The following is a 20,643-nucleotide window of genomic DNA, read 5'->3' as shown; positions in this document are numbered from 1 at the left end:
AGGTGAGGGCCTCCTGCAAATACCATTTTATCGGGAGGTCTGTTCCGCACAATGTAGGAAACGGATCTTTAGCGTGGCGGCACATACCCTGTGGAACTCCCTCCCCTTAAATATTAGACAGGCGCCATCTCTGTCATCCTTTTGGTGCCTATTGAAGACTGCTCTTTCAACAAGCCTTTTAAGCGAAGACCTTATCCCAGTCTGTGTTGGAATTGCTTTTTAAGATGTTTTCAAAGACGTTTGTTTTAATATATTTTCAAGTCTGTTTTTTTTATTATGATGTTTTAGAGTGGTTTTTAGTGTTTCTGTTTGCCACCCTGGGCGGCTCCTGGGAGGAAGGGTGGGATATAAATTTAATTAATAAATAAGAACAGCTCTGAGACTAAGGAGGAGGGGGAGGAGGAGGAGGAAAATGGCAGGAAGTATCACGTCTTGGACTGGATGTATGTAGGAAGGCTGGGCAAGTGCGAGCTGGTTGAGGCCAGACTGAGTTTGGTGAAGAAGTGCCCGACGTATCCCAATGACCCAGCCTCCCCTGGGTCCCCGGAGGGGGGGGCATGGTTTGGTTAACTCTGGGGTGGGGGTCAAAGTAGAGGGTTTTTAGATTTTATTGTGGGCTGGGGCTCTCTGTCTTCTCTCCCACTCCCAGCCAAATAATCTGAGCATTTCCTGTAGCCCTCAACAGATCTTGTGGCACCGGCTTCCACGGGTCAAACGTGCATTCTAGAAGCCCTGCCCCTGTAAACACTCAGTCCTGTCCGTGGAGACAGCTGCTGCATTTCCACAGCCACTTCCGCAGCCCTGAGGGCTAGAAACTTGGGTTGTGCAATTCTGTGGCGCGCGAACAAAACAGGGCTCTGCTGCTTGTCATCCGCCTTGTATCCTGCGCATGCGGCAAACAGGCATAATAGTCGAATGTTGATGCCCAGCTTTTGGCCTCCTAAGGCGAGGCAAATCACCCACCCACCTCCTCACAATTTAGCCTATTTTGCAATCAAAGTCAGGTCAGAAGCTGGAATGTCAAGGTTTGTAATCCGCCAATCAAGTTTTCTTCTGTTAAGTCCCCAGTAGGGGTGATCAGCTAGAAGAATGGATTTTGAGGAACAGGGAAGGACTTGTTAGATATTTATTTTATTTAATTTTAATTTTAATTTAATTTATATCCCACCCTTCCTCCTGAAGGAGTCCAGGGAGGCAAACACAAGCAAGAAAAAAGAAAAACATGTTAAAAACAGTTTAAAAACATTCCTAAACACAATGGCAATAACAAAATATTCTAAAACACAGCTTAGTGACATTCCTTCCTCGGTGGTCTTCAGGTTGCCAGGTACAGCCCTCTTCAGCCATCAAAGACCTAGGTGAATACGGTGAAGCTCACTAATATATTAAGGACGGGAGGAAGGCAGGGGAAAGGTGATTCATTGAAAGACGGAGTCTGTTTGTTTGTTTGTTGATTTATATCCCACCCTTCCTCCTGGCAGGAGCCCAGGGCGGCAAACGAAAACACTAACAACTTTAAAACATCATGAAAACAAACTTTAAAACACATTAAAACATCTTTAAAAACGTTTCTTAAGAAAAGCTTTCAAAACATCTTCTAAGATTGAAAACATTTTTAAAAGGTTTAAGAACATCTTAAAAAGCAATTCCAGCACAGACGCAGACTGGGATAAGGTCTCGACTTAAAAGGCTTGTTGAAAGAGGAAGGTCTTCAGCAGGTGCCAAAAGGATAACACTCTTTAAGGGAATTCCACAGGGTAGGTGACACCACACTACAGGTCCTGTTTGATGTAATTAGGCACAAGAAACTATCCACCCATCCACACTATGAGGAATATTATTAAACTTTTTTTATGGGCGTTACATCGGATATTGTGCATATCTTAAATTTCTATTTATTTCTCTATTTCTCTTCACGTGGAATGTTGAGTTTCTTTTACTAACCAACACTCTGCAATTCTTTAGCTGTTGAGCCAGGTCTGTCCTCATGGGGCAGTTTTGGAGAGGAACTGCACGCCTTCCCCTCAAGCTTTTCTGTATTTTTTTACCGTGAAGGTTAGTTCCGCAAACCTTGAGGTTTCCCCAACCATGTTGAGAACATTTCTTTCTCAGCTGCCCTGTTTCGCCTGCAGTCCTGCTGGCACTCATAACCTAAGTCTACTATTAGAAGGAGTGGTAATGCCGAATGCAACGTCCATATTTATTGTTTGTTTGTTTAAACGTATTTCTAAATGACTTACTGTTTTAAAAATCTCTAAAAGGTTTACCCTATGTACAATATGCAAGCAATATCTATGACATATTAGACAGGCGCCATCTGTGTTGTCTTTTTGGTGCCTACTGGAGACCTTCCTCTTTCAACAAGCCTCTTAAGTAGAGACCTTATCCCAGGCTGCGTCTGTGTTGGAATTCTTTTTAAAGATGTTTTAAAATATTTTTAAAAATATGCTTTTAAGATGTTTTGTTTTTAAAGATGTTTTAAAATGTTTTAAAAATATATTTTTAAGGTATTCGTTGTTGTTTTAACATATGTTTTACAGAAGTTTTTTGTGTTTTTTCACCTGTTTGTTGCCCAGTGCTCCTTTTGGGAGGAAGGGCAGGATATAAATTCAATCAATAAATCGTTGTCGTCGTCACCATACAAAAATACAGCCTAGCATCAATTAAAAAATGGGTTTTAATCAGCTAAGTCCTACTCAGAGGGGACCCATTGAAATTAATGAACCTAAATTAGTCATGTCTATTAACTTCAGTGGGTCTCCTCTGAGTAGGATAAGCATTGAAAACATCCAATATAAAAGATTATGAAAGCAAGTAAACCAGATATTCAGGAGATTCAAGCATGTAAATCATTGTCCAGTCTTATGGGTCAGGAAAAGCCTGGCCAAAATGATACACCTTTGCGAGACATCTGAAGCAACTGATGACTGTTGCTTTACATATGGCAAAGGGAATGGCATTCCATAGGTGCCCTTGAGGTTGGTCCGGAAGCTGCAAAATGCGGTGGCGCAACTGCTCACTGGGGCAGGGTATTGCCAACATGTCACCCCTCTGCTGACAGAATTGCATTGGCTGCCCATTAGCTACCCGGCCAAGCTCAGGGTACAGGTTTTCTTTCTATGTGAGCTCTTCACGTGTGTATTTCCTTTCACTGATGTTAATGAAGTGTTGATTGTAACTGACAGACAGAAAGCAGCAGGGGGGGAATGAGATGTTGATTGTAAGCAGCAGCGGGGGAGACCCTGACTTGATTATTTCCCTTAATCTGCTCTGCAGTGCACTTGAAAAGAAATGTAAACAGGCAATAATTGCAGAGTTGCAAAGCATATATATTGTAGGAGATTGGAAAAATGAAAAGATATTGGAGGAAAAAAGGAGCCTGACTGTTAATGACCACTAGAGGGCCACACTTTTCCATCCCTACCATGGGGGGGGGGAAGGGAGTTTGGGAACCACTGATCTAAGTTGTTTTTGTCTGATCTATCAACTGGCTAAAGGTGTGACCTTTTGGCTCCTGGGCACCCAAATCATAGAACTCCCCCTCTTTTAACAAGCATGATGAATCTGCGGTGTTGTCCTGTCCTGTCCCACCCCCTCCAATGTAACTTCCACCCTGTCTCTTGCTTTTGTAGAGACTTCTCCTTATATTCTGTAAAGCTTGGCTCATCCAAGCATGCATCTTCAGATGAGCTGTATCCCGTTGCAGAGATTGTCCCCCTCCCATCAAGTGCCCAAGAGGACGTCGCATTAATCCAGCTGGCAAAATCCACACCAATTACCTCTTCTGTCCATCCCATTTGCCTTCATGATGCGTCCCACGTCGCACCTTCTGGGACCGGGTGCTGGGCACTAGCATCAATGGAAAATGTTGGTAAGTAGGGAGGGGAAGACATTTGATTAAGTTCACATTTAAAGCCAAGTCTCTCACATTCGCACTTTCTGAAACAATAAAAAAACTGAAACACAGGTATCCTTTGAAATCCGCATTTATCCAAATTTTGCAATGCAGTTCTCTAACCAAATAGCGTCTACCAATATGCACAGATTAGGGGAAAGTGTGCATAAAAATGAATATATTTGTGAAAGAGATATGTGTTATACCAGGAGAAAATGCTTGCAAAATGTCCTACAAAAAATGTGCATGTTAGGGGAAACTTGCACGAAAACACTGAAGAATTTTCAGAATTCTTTTTCTTTTTTTTAAATAGCAAATTGCTGCAGGAATGCAGAGAACTGAATTGGGTATTGGAAAAATGAGAAAAGAACTGAAATTGACAGATCATTCTGTCCCTAGTGGTAAGCATAGATGCTTCTGCCTCTGGACACGGGGAGAGTCTCCAGAGAACAGGAGCTCATTCATACTTCTGTTTAATATGTAACGGAAGCCCCCTGTATCTCCGTTGATTCACCCTCATCCATATGACGTCCCCTGCCAACTGCTGCCCTCCCCGATTTTCTCCTAACTATATCCAAGGGAAATGGGGCGATGAAATACAGTCATTGTCACAACTGGGTTGGGACCGATTCCAAGGGTTAATCTAGGGGATGGGGAATCTGTGGCCTTCCAGATGTTGCTGGACTCCCCATCAGCCCTGACCAATGGCCCTGCTGGGAGAGGCTGATGGGAGTTAGGGTCCGATAACACTTGGAGGGCCACCGATCCCCCATTTTTGGGCTAAACCCACCCCGGATTGAGGGTAACGCCAAGCCTGTTCCAAATGTATTTTGTCTTACAGAAAGGTGGCTTTTATATGCCGTGGGTGTTTTAACTTGTGTATCTTTGGATACTTCTTGTTATTACCGACAGCCAGTGTGGTGTAGTGGTTAGAGTGTTGGACTATGACCTGGGAGACCAGGGTTTGAATCCCCATGCAGCCATGCAGCTCACTGGGTGACCTTGGGCCAGTCACTGCCTCTCAGCCTCAGAGGGAGGCAATGATAAACCCCCTCTGAATACGGCTTACCATGAAAACCCTGTTCCTAGGGTCGCCGTAAGTCAGAATCGACTTGAAGGCAGTACATACATATATGTTATTACCACCAACAGCGTAGAAAACAATTGGAGGGAAACCTAAGAGCATATGGCTTAGGTCCAGGCTATCTGTCAGACCGTATCTCCCTATATGAGCCTGCCCGGGCCCTGAGATCCTCAGGAAAGGCCCTTCTCTCAATACCTATGTCCTCAGAAGCACGACTAGTGGGGAAGCGAGATAGGGCCTTTTCAGCGGCTTCCCCGAGGCTTTGGAACTCGCTTCCTAGGGAGGCAAGAATGGCCCCCTCCGTGCAGTCCTTCCGTCGGCAAGCGAAGACTTTTTTATTCCAATAAGCTTTTGGAACTGAAGGCTGTTAAGGACAGGGCTTGAAGGGTGCTGCATTGCTATTGTCTAATTGTATTATTTTAAACTGAGTTTGAATTATTGTAACTGTATGTATGAATGGTTTTAATACTGTAAATAGTTTAATTCTGTTTTAATCTAGACTTTTGTATGTTTTTAATTATATGTGTGCTTTTATCTGGAAGCCGCCGTGAGTTCCAGTTTTGGAAAAAGGGCGGGGTAAAATAATGAGAATAAATAAATAAAACTAAGGATGATGCAAAAGGGCAGGCTGATACTTAGTGATGTGTGGCGTTCCTTTCCCGCAGCTCCCCTTGACGTCCGTCAGTGGACAGTGACTTCGCAGGCCAGCTGCTTCCCCTTCTCTTCCTCTACCTCCACCTGCGCGCAAGCCTCCGACCTCAAAAAGAAACCTCAGGTAATGACCCGGCTGCCTTTTGTCCAGCATGCTCCTCCCAACCTTGCCCTACAATCTGTTACAAGCACTTGTTGTTAATATACGGTCACAGACCCATTCAAATAAAATAGCCAATGAAACATCAGAATAGCTTAGATACAGGAACACAAGCACTTCAGCCAACAGACCTCTGCAGCCGCAAGTGTGTGATGGGGCAAGTTGTGGGCCTTTGCGTCCCTGGGCCGCCTCAGTGTTCGTGCGCATGCTTGCATGAGCCCTAGAGACAAGGTGAGGACACCTCCCGCACAGAGGTTTTACGGCTCAAGCTTGCGGAGAGCCCTGCGTGGCGCTTTATAGAGCCTGAGGCTTCAGTGGCGGAGCCCAGCCTCTTTCTGTGGACGTCGGTTGCGCGAGGGAGGGAGTTCCCAAGCTTCTCCTCTACCGTGATGGGTGGAAGAGCCAAAGCCTGTTTTCCTTCCCAATGCAGTATTGAGGACGCACCAGGTTGCGCATTGGCAGCTGTGTCTTTGCCCCACACCTGATGGAAAGAAGGTGGGCATGGTTTGGGTGTCCGTGACAGTGCCTTTTCAGTGGTGGCTCTGTTTGTGGAACGCCCTCCCCACTGAGGTTGTCTGGATCGCTATTGACATTCAGGAGGAAGCTGAAAACATTCCTGTTTACCCAGGCATTTGATGACTGAGGGGACAGTTCCTGGCAAGCTGGAGATTCGTGAATGGAAGAATGTTTTTAAACTCTTAACTGGGTTTTGGAATGTTTTTAGGATGCTTTTTGTTGCTGTCAAATTGTTTTGTTTGCCGTCCTGGCCTCCTTTGGAAGGGCGAGATATCGATGTAATAAATAACAGTCCAGCTGCAAGCCACTGGCACTTTATCTTCACTGTTAGGTTTTTCCTTTCTCTCTCTTGATAGTTGACTACCGGAGGGCCCTTGGTTTGCCCAGGAGAGAAGGGGCACCTTTACCTGGAGGGAATTGTTCCGTCCTCTGCAGGAAGCCACAGCAAACCAGAGGGGGAAAGCAAGCAGCAATCGGCCACCTTCGTGCGCATTGCACCGTTGGTTCCATGGATCACCTCCCAACTTCTCCCCTGAAAAAGAAGCGTGGGAGTCCGGGTGCCAGCTGGGGGAGAAACACTGGACTCCTCGTGATTGGGATTGGTCGAGGGCTGCATGCGCCCTCCAGGCTTGCTCCAGACAACCAGCAAGGAAAGTGTTTGTTAAAAGGGGGAAATCTGACTGCAGGGACTTCCTGTTCTTTTAGGCCAGCCTTCCCCAACCTGGTGCCCTCTGGTTGTTTAGGACTACAGTTGCTATCAGCCCCAGGCATGATGGGTGTTGTAGTCCAAAACAGCCAGGGAGTACCAGGTTGGGGAAGGCCATTGCCCCTGATGACTTGGCTGTCTGTAATCTCCATGCACAGCACTGATGGGGGAACTGGTGGCCGTTGTCAACTGGGGTTGAAGGAACATCAGCTGGAGGGCCAGAGATGTTCCACTTCCCTGTGGTACAGAGACAGCGTCCGCGCAAAGGCTAAGCTGCTGGAGAACCCGAGAGGGGAGAGGGCTACTGCACTCAGGTACTGTTTGTGGGCTTCCCAGAGGCATCTGGTTGGCCAATATTAAGCTGCAGGATGCTGGACGTGAGGGACCTTTAGTCTGGTCCAGCAGGGCTCTTAAGTGTTGGGAGCAAAGTACCAATGCATGTTACAAGTGACCTGAACCAGTGCAGGGGAGGGAGGAACAGACAAAGTCGATCTATTTTTCCCCTCTGCTGATTCCTCCTCTAATGGGTTTGTTGTTTTTGCAGGCTTTGCTCCTCCCCTTCCTGTCTTTGTTCTCAGCTAGTTAGTCATGGCTCCCTGAGTGGAAGCCACACAGCTGCTTCAGCATGTATGACTTTACCGCTTTGGAGTAATAAACCTTTCGTGTCTCTAATCTTTCAGCTACCAGTCTTAACAGACCCGTTATTTTTGCACTCCATACACACACAAGTTATGGGCCCAGCTTACTAGCAGTGCAGAAAGATTGAACAAACGAACAAATGGCATAGGCAGGTATTAACGGATGTGCCTTGATCCCAACATTGCAACCAGAGCATTTCCATGCACGCTTGTACAGAGTTGAGACCCAGCTGGATGATGGACTCCTGGAAATTGTGAGGACAGAGAGCTGAGAACATGGCAGGATGAGACTCAAAATAAGCCATAGACAGATGAGACGTGACCACCGCCCCAGCCCTGCCTGTGACAGGCCTCCTTGTGTTTGAGGTCCCGTCTGCGACTACATGTTTACTTCCCAGCACACAAAGACAGAATTCAGCAAGTGGGGGATCTTTACATCAGAGATGGAGAGCCTATAGCCGTCCAGATGCTGCTGGACTCCAGCTCCCATCAGCCAGCCAGCATAGCCAATCGCCAGGGATGATAGGAGTTGGGAGTCCAACAACATCTTCAGGGCCACAGGCTCTCCTCTACTTTAAAGAGGAGAAAAAGTTGCAAACAGCGAAGTCAGACACCCAGCTGACATTTCTAGGGAGACAGCTGTCTTACAGGCCACTGGCCTATCTAGCTCAGTATTGTCTCTACACTGACAGGCAGCGGCTTTCCAGGATTTCAAACAGGATTCTCTCCTGGCTCTACCTGGAGATGTCAGGGATTGAACCTGGGACCTTCTACATGCAGGGCAGACGCTCTGCCCCTGAGCTACATCCATCACGCCTCCGATGCGGCGGACTCTAGTCGACGAAAGCGTCTCCCGCAAGGATTTTGGTCTTTGAAGGGGTCGCAGGAGTAGCTCTCGAGTGGGTGTTCAGGGCTGGATGTCCTGCTACCTGCTGGCCTCCTGGGTAATGTCTTCACTGGCCCGTGGTATTACGCAGCGTTGGAGGGGAAGGACGACTCAGTTGGTTTTGCAAAATGTGGCAAACAGTAGCACGTGGCCTCCGTCAAACGTCTGTGTGGCAGACAATCTAAACCCAGCTCTAGCACACTTGCAAAGGGTGGGGAAGAGAGTCAAAATAAAATGTTGCATTTGCAAAAAAGGGGCATGAAGGTAAGCAAAGACCTGTCACCTGGTACCAACTTTTTTTGTTTTTCCTGGAGATACCAGGGATTGGATTTGGGACCTTTCCCAGACACAGCAGGCGTACAGCCCCTTCCCAGAAACGTAATCTATCCAGCAGACCTCATTCTTTTACACAAAGTGTACCGATCTGAGATGAGAATTTTTATTAGGAGCAAAGAAGGAAGAACACACCAGAGCTTTAGGCCACAGTCCCTGATGTGGGGGGATGCCGGCACAACACCTCTCTGTAGGATGGTAATCTCAGAGACCACAGTACCAAGCAGTTCAACCAGGCTCTAGCTGACATTTTTCCGGGCCATAATGAAGTCACATGCTCAGTTGGGATGCCCCGTTCCAAAAATTCAGGGCTGGTAACAATTCAAGACAAATAGGTGTACATATATATATAAAAAAGGCACAGTAGATATTTAACAAGCCCAGCCCAGCCAGCCACAGTCTCCCAAAGACAAATCACGTGAAATCATTTTCCAAGATTGCTCAGACGTGGCCTTGAGCCCCTGAACTTGTGAAGCCCCGTGTGACATCGATGAACAAGTGAAGAGAAGATCATCACTTGAGCCTCAGGAGACGGCACAAGACACGCTGGGTGCAGGCAGTTTAGGACCTCAATAACCTTCATCCCCGTGGGAGAGACTCCCGTCTTGGAGGGACAGCCGACCCTCGCATGACCTGAAGGGCAGTCCAGTCCAGGAGTTTCAGCCTACGTGAACTCGGCAAACCTCTGCTGATTCTGAAGCTGGCCCTGCAGCTAGAAATCCAGGTGCTTGAGGGACGCCGGCGCAGTCCGTCCTCTGGGGCACCCGTGACTCAGACCCGCCGAGGTGCTGCGAGGCGGATCCTGGCGGAGAGTGGAAATGGGGCTGGAGGCAGGACTCTCCAAGGGCACCTGGGCTTTGGTTCAGTCCAGGAGTGGAGGGGTGCTGTGGCGGAGATCCAGGAGGCCGTGCGCCAGGATGCTGCATGTGAACAGGAAGCACGGTAGGAGAAGGAGAGCTGGGATAGCTCTGAGTGGGATAAGAACCGGGCACCAGGTTTAGCCTGAAGGGAAAAGAGGGCAGGCATTAGTTCAGAGGCACGCAAATGATTGCCAACACACTCAGCTTCCTAGGGCTAGTTGACATGCGCTCGACAATGCAACATGTACCCACAGGCTAGGCACCCTTCTGCACGCAACACTTGGCCAGCGCCACAAGAGTAAGAGCGGTGGTGGGTGGGAGGCCTTCCCTTGTTCTGTGCTGCTTACAGCAGAGGTGGGGAACCTCAAGGCCGGGGGCCACATGTGGCCCTCCATTACTGTTGTCAAGTCGACTACAACTTATGGCGACCCTATGAATCAGCAACCTCCAATAGCATCTGTTATAAACCACCCTGTTCAGATCTTGTAAGTTCAGACCTGCTGCTTCCTTTATGGAATCGATCCATCGCTTGTTTGGCCTTCCTCTTTTTCTACTCCCTTCTGTTTTTCCCAGCATTATTGTCTTTTCTAGTGAGTCATGTCTTCTCATTATGTGTCCAAAGAATGATAACCTCAGTTTCATCATTTTAGCTTCTAGTAACAGTTCTGGTTTAATTTTTTCTGACACCCAATTTGTCTTTTTCGCAGTCCATCGTATCTGCTAGGCTCTCCTCAAACACCACACCCTCCAGGCCTCTCTATTTTGGACTCTCCCCAAGCCAGACCTCCTTGGACTGCTCTCGGGACTGCTAGAACGTGTCCTCGAACTGCAATGACACCTATTTGCTGGCCTGGGTGAAGGAAGGATAGCGAGTGTGTGTGTATGTACGTGCATGTGGGGAGACCTCAGGCTTTCGCATGGCTTACTGCAGAAAGGTAAGAGTCGCATCTTGTTCTGCCAGCTTTGGCTTATGGCTCTGCCCGCCGCTGGCATGCGGCTCCCAGGAGGGTGCCCATGAGGGATTCTGGCCCCCAGGCTGAGAAAGGTTCCCCACCTGTCTGACAGCATCAAAGCCAACAGTTGGCCTGTTCTGCTTACTCAAAACCGGCCCCTTCTGTGCATCTAGGCTGCTGCGTGCCCAGGCACGTCGCTCGAGTTCTTGAGACTGGCAGCTGAACCTAATCTATAGAATGGCTTGGCAAGGTGCACTCACTCCTGGGGTGCTGCAGCTCTCATGGCTCATCCCTGCCCCACATGCAAATCACTCTTTGGTGTGGCAGTCAACAGGACAGAAACATACCACGTGTGGACTGGGCCTGTCTCTCTGATTTCAACAGAACTGCTTCAGGACACACTTCCGATTTAAGCCTCAGAGCTTTGCAGGATTGCCTATGGCGAACTGCTACCGCCTGGGCTCAGCTCTAGGACACAGCGAGCTCTCTAAATTGGCACAAACGGGGCTGAAGTGTTCCTTTTAAAACTGAGCCTCCATTTGGGATTCCTTCACTACCCCATGCTCCTGGGAGGTGCTAGACAGCACTGACCCACTTCCGGTCAATATATAGGAAAATAAGGTAGGTGTGTTACACTGAGTTAGACCGTTGATCCATGTAGTTCACGGCTGCCTCCACTGTCTGGCAGTGGCTCTCCAGGATTTCAGGCTGGAGTCTTTCTGGAGGTGCCATAGATTGATCCTGGGACCTTCTGCATGCAAAGCAAGTGCTCTGCCACTAAGGTAGCCTTCGCCAACTTGGTGCCCTCCAGATGTGTTGGCTGATGGGTATTGCAGCCTAAAACATCTAGAGGGCACCAGGTGGGCAAGGACTGCACTAAGTTATGGGCAGGAACATGACAGAACTCTTTAGATGTGGGGCATCTGGGAAGCACAGTTCCACCTCTCAGTCCTGACAGACTGGGCAAGCGAGAGGAAGGATCAACTTGACTATCCTGCCATTACAAGGGCGACTGGTCGCTCTTCTGGAAGCAAGCTGAGAAATACACCCACAGATGCTGCCTCACGCCAGACTAAAAACTCTGCGGCAGGCTTCAAAAAGTTTGGGAAGTATCTGCGGTGAGTCAACCGTACGGCTCGCTGGCCGGGATTTGCGCACTTACTTCCTGCTCTGAGAAGCCCTTCTTTCCGCGATGGACCCCGGAATGTACTTCACCCCCGGGATTCTCTTCAGCAGTCGGAAAGGGAACGTTTGGTCCAGGCGAGAGACGGTCGAGTCAGGGAGCTCTGCGCCGAAGCAGTAGCCGTAACCATCTGAGTTTGGCAAGAGGCTAAGAACAGCTGCAAAAAGGGCCTGGTTCTCTCTGCCCGTTGCATTGTTTAACACGCCTCTATAAAATATAAAGTGGCAGTATCGTATCCTCTTTTCTCTTCTGAAGTAAAAGCCACCATTGTAGCCTTTTCCTACAGGGAGAGCGCTTCAACCCCCTAATTATTTTCCTTCCCCTTTGATCTATTTCTTACATTTCTATCCCACCTTTCCTCCGAGCATCTGTGTCATACATGGTTTTTCCCACTCTCCATTTTATCCTCACAACAACCCTGGGAGGTAGGCGAGTCTGAGAAGCAGTGACTGGTCCAAGGTCACCCAATGAGGTTCAAGTGGGGATTTGAACCCTGGTGTCTCTTGGGTCCTAGTTCACCCCACGCCATTTCACTTTGTCTGATTATCTGTCTGATGTCAAGGTTTGCAGTAAATGCTGCTAGACGCCAGGAAACGGTCCTGGACTCTCTTGCTGTAAATTGACATGGAAATTCAAACGCGCGAGAGTCTAAAATGTACCCTGACATAAGCTTGAAATGTACGTATTTTATGTGTTTTAATTCGCCCGTGCATCTATTTCATTCTTCAAAAGTTCTCCCTGTGGTTCTGTTTTTATTTTTTCCTGTATACATTACTCTGAAGGGGCTTGGCCCTGAAGAGCAATGTATAAATAACTGGAACACACAGCACTGCAGCTCCAAAGAATGGATGCCAGCCTCTCTTCTTCCTCCGTCCTCCAAGTTCATGGGTGCCTCCTTCTGCTCCCTCCCTCTGGAAGGAACAGCAAGGGACTCCGGACCATGTCGTCAATCTCCAGGGACGAAAAGACTTAAAATAGGCGTGGGGGACATTTGGCCCTCCAGATGCGGCTGAACGACGACTCCCATCGACCGCGCCATTGGCCAGGCTTGCTGGGGCTGATGGGAGTTGAAGTTCAGGCTCATCTGCAGGACCAAAGGTTCCCCATGCCTGCTCTGAAATATGTCACAACTGAAGGCTGTTGCAAGGATTATTCAGAGAAACGGGGTTAGGGTTTTTGATACTTAACAACAGGGGTGGGGATCTATTTTACGTCTGGGGCCCACATTCTCTGCTCAGCAATCTTCGGGGCGCAGGCTAGTGGTCGGCAGGGCCAGAGGCAAAAGTGGGAAGAGCAACACATGTAAATATTACCTTTGTGCAGTTGGCTAGTTTCTACCCCCAGCCACAAACCCCTCTCTATCCTCCATCCATCCATCCAAGCAAGAGGAGTGATCGAAGTTCAAGGACACGTTCCAACCAGGCCAAAGCACTCAAGGAAGTTGCAAAGCAGGGGCGAAGAAGGGGTGGCTTGGGGGGGTCCAAGGGCCAGAAGGGAAGACCTGGAGGGCTGCCCTCAGGCCTGCAGTTCCCCCAGGTTTATATGGCTTGTTGTTATGTGCCTTCAAGTCGACTATGACTTATTTCGACCCTCTGAATCAGTGACCTCCAAGAGCATCTGTCATGAACCACCCTGTTCAGATCTTGTAAGTTCAGGTCTGTGGCTTCCTTTATGGCAGCCTTTCCCAACCAGTGTGCCTCCAGATGTTGTTGGACTACAACTCCTATCAGCCTCAGCCATTGGCAATGCTGGCTGAGGCTGATGGGAGTTGTGGTCCAACAACATCTGGAGGCACACTGGTTGGGAAAGGCTGCTTCATGGAATCAATCCATCTCGTTTGGCCTTCCTCTTTTTCTACCCCCTTCTGCTTTTCCCAGCAGTATTGTCTTTTCTAGTGAATCCTGTCTTCTCATGATGTGTCCCAAGTAGGATAACCTCAGTTTCATGGCTAGTTTACAAGATTCTATTCAAAAGGATACAAATGTCTCCAATTAAGAGGCCGCAGAAGTTCCCCAGGAGGCAGGAGCTTGGGATAAACCAGGCCACACCGAGCAGGACCCAGGGCACCAGTGCCACGCGGAGGTTGACCCCAAAGAGCAGTGTCCTCCTCATCCGGGAGCGGGCGATGGATGCCCCCAGCATGGCAAAAGCCACCGGCATGAAGCCTTTGGCGTCCGGCACCTCCCACAGCCTGGAAAGGGCAGTCCTGAGCATCAGGTAGAGCAAAGCTAAGGAAACAGCAAAGGCCACGGTGAAGAAACAGTGCCTCGCGGTGCCCATGGTCTTCTCAAAGCTGCTGGCAAAGTACCAAATGACGACAGCGCCGCAGGCCAAGGAGATCACATTCTCGTACACAAAGATGTAGGTCACCAGCCGATAAACTGAGTCAAAGGAGAGGGGAAGCCATTTTGGTAAAAGCTGCCAACAGGAAAGGCCTGGCCCCTGGAGCCAGTCCAGAAGCTTGCATTATTTAGAGAGGATGCTATTAACCCCCGAGATAACCTGGAGGCTGGGATGGGCTCCAGATTACGGAAAAACAAGGAGTAAGAACATAAGAACATAAGAAGAGCCTGCTGGATCAGGCCAGTGGCCCATCTAGTCCAGCATCCTGTTCTCAAAGTGGCCAACCAGGTGCCTGGGGGAAGCCCGCAAGCAGGACCCGAGTGCAAGAATACTCTCCCCTCCTGAGGCTTCCGGCAACTGGTTTTCAGAAGCATGCTGCCTCTGACTAGGGTGGCACAGCACAGCCATCACGGTTAATAGCCATTGATAGCCCTGTCCTCCATGAATTTGTCTAATCTTCTTTTAAAGCCATCCAAGCTGGTGGCCATTACTGCATCTTGTGGGAGAAAATTCCATAGTTTAACTATGCGCTGAGTAAAGAAGTACTTCCTTTTGTCTGTCCTGAATCTTCCAACATTCTGCTTCTTTGAATGTCTACGAGTTCTAGTATTATGAGGGAGAAGAACTTTTCTCTATCCACTTTCTCCATGCCATGCATAATTTTATACACTTCTATCATGTCTCCTCTGACCCGCCTTTTCTCTAAACTAAAAAGCCCCAAATGCTGCAACCTTTCCTCGTAAGGGAGTCGCTCCATCCCCTTGATCACTGGTTGCCCTCTTCTGAATCTTTTCCAACTCTATAATATCCTTTTTGAGAGGACTGCTCTGGAATATCCTACAGCGGATGAGGACAGCCTTGTGATCCAGCCATCTGCACCTGGAAGGTGCCTTATAGTCAGACCACTACAAAAACCAGCTCAGTAGGGCCTACCCTGACTGGCAGCAGCTCTCCAGGGCTTCAGACAGGTGTCTCTCCCCATCCTGCCTGGAGACGCTGAGGACTGAACTTGGAACTTTCCACAAGCAAAGCAGACCCTTCGCTCGAGCTGTGCTTGCTCCAGGGCCCATGTTGGGACCAAAGAAGCTGCCTTGTGCAGGATCGGACCACTGGCTCCCCCAGCTCAGATTGAACCTGGGACCCTTTGCAGGCAAAGCAGCTGCTCTACCACCGAGCTAAGTTTCCAGTCCTCATGGTTCCAAACCAAGGGCTGATTTAAATAGGAACCATGGAAGCTGCCTTATACCAAGGCAGACCATTGTGCCCATCTAGTTCAGTCTCGTCTACACTGCCTTGGCAGTGGCTCTTCAGGTTTTGGAGAGGTGACCTTGTCAGCCTCGCCTGGAGATGCCGTTGGGGACTGAGCTAGGGAGCTCTGCCACTGAGCTGTGAACAACACTGTGAGACGCATCTCAAGTTATTTCCAGCCTGGATGACTGCAACGTGTCTATACCTGGGGCTACCTTTGATGAGTCTCACGGAACGTCAGTGAGGATGCTACCAGGGTCTCAGCCACGCAAGCAGAATTTATGACAACTAGATGGGCTGCCCGTTTGTTTACAGGCGCAATTCAAAATAATTTAAAACCCCAAGTGACCTGAGGGACTGTCTCCTCATGCCAGCTTGCCCTGCTCCCCAAGATCTGCTGGGGAGGCTCTTTTTCATGTCCCAATGGTAGCCGAGGCATGACTGATTGCAAGGCGGGAGTCAAGAGACTCCTCAATGGCCATGCCTAGTTGGTGGAACATCCGCCATCCTTGCTTTTGCTGCTGTCTGCCTTATGATTCAACCACTTCAGCTGTCCCCTCTGATTTTGTTTCTGTTGCACCTCTCTCTTTATTTCAGTGTTTATTTTTGTTGTGTGATTTGATGGATTTTTTTTCTATTTTCTTTAAGTCCAGTAAGCCACCTTGAACACTCCAAACGTGAAATGGAAGAAATGGATTGGTGGGATATAAATATTTTAAATAAATATGAGACCACCCTAAAATTAGCCACAGGGACTATTCTGGTCCAGAAACACTTATGGCGATGTCCAAGGGCAGGGGTGAAGAGCCTGTCCTGCAGGCCAATTTTGCCCCACCAGGGGTCCAATTTGCCCTGCGAAGCCATACCATCAGGGCCTACCCTGACTGGCAGCAGCTCTCCAGGGCTTCAAACAGGGGTCTCTCCCCATCCTGCCTGGAGACGCTGAGGACTGAACCTGGAACTTTCCACAAGCAAAGCAGACCCTTCACCCGAGCTGTGATTGCTCCAGGGCCCATGTTGGGACCAAAGAAGCCATCAGTTAGTTCATCTACACTGGCTTCCAGTTGCTTTCCGGGCCCAATTCAAGGTGTTGGTATTAACCTTTAAAGCCCTATACGGTTTCGGCCCAGTTTACCTGAAGGAGCACCTCCAGTACCACCAACTTAGCCGCCTGACTCGATCAGCCACGCAGGGCCTTCTCTCAGTACCACCAACGAAAACAGCTAGGTTGGTGGGAACTAGGGAGAGGGCATTTTCAGTGGCGGCCCCCACTCTCTGGAACTCCCTCCCGTTCGATCTTCGACATGCCCCTTCCCTGGATGCATTCCGCCGAGCATTAAAAACCTGGCTCTTTGGACAGGCCTTCGGGACCTCCGGGGTGGGCTAAGCTTTTATCACTATTACTGAATGCCCGTTGTTTACATACTGTTTTATGCTGTAATTTAATCCTTTATTGTCGACTGTATTGTATTGCTATGTATTTTAAATCGTATTTTAAATTGTATTTTACTGGAATTTAATTGTGTACGTCGCCTAGAGTGGCCTTGGCCAGATAGGCGACACAAAAATTAAATTATTATTATTATTATTATTATCAGCTGACATCACTTATCAGAACTCTGCAACAAAAGGATTCATGGGAAAGAGCCTGGAAAGATGGCTTTGTTTTTTTGTTAACATTTTGATCTTATGATTCAGATTGGAATGGGGATCGCTATATTTTTATTTTATTTTTATTTATTTAAGCTTATATACTTATTGCTTTCATGTGATATATTTTGATGGTACCGCCCACAGCATTTGTTGGTTTTAGTATGGCTTTTCCCAGTCTGATTACTGGAGGTTTTATCAGCTCTTTTAGTAGAATATATATTTTAATATTCTTGTGATATCTGGATTTAGTTGCCTTGAGTTTCTTTTGAAAATTGGGCAGGTTATAAACGTTTAAAATAAAATAAGAGGAAAAAGGGAAGCTACAAATGACCATGCTGAGGGAATAGCCTTCATACAAGAACTGGTACCTGAGCTTGCTTTTCCCCCCTCCTCCTTTTTTTCCTTGCTGTGTCATGTCTTAGATTATAAACCTGAAAATGTACTTATTTGCTCAGGCTATTGTGGGATGTTAATACAAGTTAGCTTAATTGCTGAAGGATGAAGCCATCTGTAGTACGAAGATTTCTTTTTATTTGAATTTTTAAATCCCACTGTTCATCGTTGCCAATCGCAGGCCAGGCTACAAACATCTAAAACCAGAAAATACCATAAACATTACAACGATCTACTAAAAGAGCTGATAAAACCTCCAGTAATCAGACTGGGAAAAGCCATACTAAAACCAACAAATGCTGTGGGCGGTACCATCAAAATATATCACATGAAAGCTTGGGGAAATCAATAGCGCCGGAAAAACAATACAGAGGGCTTGAGAAGCTATGCAGACTATTACTTGATTGTATTCTTTCCATTTATTCCTCTTGTTTATATGAATCTGTTTGTATCATTTATTTTATATTTTGGAACCCACCGTGGGATCATCAACAACGAAGACTAGGAAGTTTACTAACTAAGGCTGCAATCCAATAGACACTTAGAAGTAAGTCCCACTAAACCCAATAGAGCTTACCCCTGAGTAGACATGTATTGTATTGCATGGTAAAGCTTGAGTGTCTTGCTACCAATCCTAACAATGAGAAAAGGTGGGGAACCTGCTGCACTCCAGATTTTTTTTTATGTACACTGCTTAGAAATTCTGAATATTGGGCAGTATATAAATACCAGAAATAAGTAAACAAGCAAGGAACCAAAATGCTGTTCTGGGACTGATCTTGGACGCAACAACTGGAGGGCCATGCATGTTCCCCACCACTGCCGCACTGATCTCCAGCCAGAGAGGGTTCACTGTAGTTAAGAGATTTGAAGGCCTGGGGGGAAAGGAAAAATGTGGGGGAATCCCCCCCCACTGTTCCTGTTTTTCTCTGGACCTTCACATCCCGAGTGGAAGTCCAGCCTTCCACTTTCCAATATGGGGCAACGAGATGCTCCAGGTCAGCGTACCCGGGCTACAACTTCCATCATACACTCAGCAAGACAAGCACTTTGAGCGCTACTCTCTGCTAGCTTGCTTTCATACTGTTTTTCTCCCTTTGTACTTACGTATTTAAATCTAGATTATTTATTTTGTCATAATGCATTTATATTATGCTTGTTAAATTGTTGAACTCATTGTTCTGTTTTGTAGCCAGACTCTCTCTCTCCCCCCCCCCAATGCTAAAACTTTTGTGTATTTCGGATGTTGGTTGTAAGACGCTTCGGGGGCCAGTTTCTATGGAAAGGCGGCATATAAACAAACTCAAATCAGTCCATCCACGAAAGGTTGAGGCTGACGGGGAGGGCAGTCCAACCACCTCTGGAGGGCGCCAGGCTGGGGAAGCCCGCGATCAGCCACAGCAGGGGGATCTGTCTCCCAGCACCCAGAGGCAGACTGCTCCTGCCCAAGGAGGCTCCACCTCCACCGCCCTTGACTCAGAGACCACCCCCCCCTTTGACCCTCCACCACGATTTGGGAAAGAAAGGAGAAGGATGGGGAGGGGGGTCCCTACGCCTCACCCTGCCCCTCCCACACCGCCTCGGGGCGCAGCGAGAGGGCCGAGGGGGGCTCTCCGGGCAGGCCCCTTCCCGCGCCGCCCCACGGCAGCAGGCCCGGCCCGGAGGCCAGGAGCGAGAGGAGCGCCGTGAGGCAGGTCGCCGCCGGGAGCCGCTCCACCCTCAGCCTCAGCCGCATCTTTCTTCCTCGTCGCCGCCCAGGACCCAATTGCCACGATCTGAAGCACTTCCGGGCTTCACCAGATTTTGCTTCCGGGTGGTTGTGTAGTAAGGAGCGGAAAAAGTCGCCAAGGGTACGGGGCCGACGGCAGCCTCGCTCCCTCGTCGCCATGGCAGCAGGGCGCACATAGCCACGCCCACAAGCTCCAGCCTGGGTTCCATTTGTCGCGAGGGGAGAGGGCGGGGCGCAGGAGGAGTACCGCGTTCCGATACGATTGGCTGATGTGGCCCCGCCCACAATTGCTACGTCAGGTCGGTGCGGGATGTGATTGGACAGGATTTCTCCTACCCAACCACCCCCGTCCCAACCTGTGAGCCGCGGACTGCGGAGGTTGGTCGGTGCGAGTCGGGGGAGTGTTGAGGGCGTGGCAAAGAGAGAGATGGGGTTCATTGAGGGGCGTGGCTAAAGGAGACAGGCGGATGCTGGGGGCGCGGCTAAATGAGGCAAGGGTCGCTGAGGGATATGGCTTAAAGGGGAGGGAGTGTCACTAAGAGGCAGTGTGGTCTAGTGGTTAGACTAGGACCTGGGAGAGACCAGGGTTCAACTCCCCACTCAACCATGAAGCTCACCTTGGGCCAATCACTGTCTCTCAGCCTAACCTGCCTCGCAGGGTTGTTGTGAGGATAAAATTGGGTGAGAGAGGAGAACCATGCCCACCACCCTGAGCTCCTTGGAGGAAAGGCAGGATATAAATGTAATAAATGAATAAATGAGTAAATAAAGATGGTATTTGCAGACTGTCACTATCTCCAAGGTTTCAAATTTTTCTTTGTGCATATTCTGCTTCCTTTACATCCGTTTACTTTGTCAAAATACAGGCAGTCATGCTTTTTAACTAACAGATCTACATCTTTCTTGTTTTAGGTGGACCTTGCGAAGCCAAAGATCGCAAACAAGAGGTTCCACAATCACCACCGATGCCGGGAAAGCAAAGACATATATTTTAATCTAGATTTTGGACTGAGTTGCTACTGTTTCAGCTGACAGTTATTGTGGGATTTAGATGATTCTTAAATTACATCTGGGAAGGAACTGGCAATCCCACCCCATATCGGTCTGCCTAGTAAACGTCACAAGACCTCACCCTAAGAGTCGGAAACGACTCGCACTATAAGTGCGGGGACACCTTTACCTTTTAAGTTACATCCAGGCAGGTTCAAAGCTCCTGTTTTCTCCCAAGGACTATCGCATGTGGAGAGCCTCCATTGTCCAGAAATAGAATCAACTCTGCTTGCCTATTGGAATAATGTCTGTACCTTGCACCAGACACACTGAGAATATCACCTCGGTCTTCAGAAATAATCAGAAAAATGCTGGTCTGATATCAGAAATGGAGGTCACAGAAGTGAAAATATTTGTAAGTT

General features: G+C 48.4%; 2 protein-coding genes across 3 annotated transcripts in view; one reads left to right on the top strand and one right to left on the bottom strand.

Annotated features, from left to right (window-relative positions):
* The window catches only part of LOC133374479 (uncharacterized), a 37,124-nt gene extending 30,282 nt beyond the window's left edge, over window positions 1-6,842 (top strand). Inside the window, exons 10-12 of the mRNA XM_061605503.1 lie at window positions 3,633-3,871; window positions 5,645-5,754; window positions 6,663-6,842. Of these exons, the coding sequence (XP_061461487.1) occupies window positions 3,633-3,871; window positions 5,645-5,754; window positions 6,663-6,842 (529 nt within the window). The remainder of the gene's footprint in view (window positions 1-3,632; window positions 3,872-5,644; window positions 5,755-6,662) is intronic.
* Window positions 6,843-8,961: 2,119 nt separating this feature from the next.
* Window positions 8,962-19,429, bottom strand: RHBDD2 (rhomboid domain containing 2). 2 transcript variants are annotated; one of them, XM_061604856.1, is made up of 4 exons: window positions 19,063-19,429; window positions 13,845-14,246; window positions 11,845-11,995; window positions 8,962-9,871 (listed from the first exon to the last, which is right to left on the bottom strand). In XM_061604856.1, exons 1-4 carry the CDS (start codon window positions 19,388-19,390, stop codon window positions 9,529-9,531), a joined length of 1,224 nt encoding a protein of 407 aa, XP_061460840.1. In that variant the 5' UTR covers window positions 19,391-19,429; the 3' UTR covers window positions 8,962-9,528. The 2 variants fall into 2 exon arrangements, with proteins under 2 accessions (XP_061460840.1, XP_061460841.1); XM_061604857.1 differs by having other exon boundaries at window positions 13,845-14,093.
* Window positions 19,430-20,643: the final 1,214 nt, after the last annotated feature.

This window comes from Rhineura floridana, chromosome 21 (assembly GCF_030035675.1).
Source record: "Rhineura floridana isolate rRhiFlo1 chromosome 21, rRhiFlo1.hap2, whole genome shotgun sequence".
NCBI classification, from domain to species: Eukaryota; Metazoa; Chordata; class Lepidosauria; order Squamata; family Rhineuridae; genus Rhineura; species Rhineura floridana.
The sequence above is the reverse complement of the archived record's forward strand: the minus strand, read 5'-3'. Positions and strand labels throughout refer to the sequence as shown.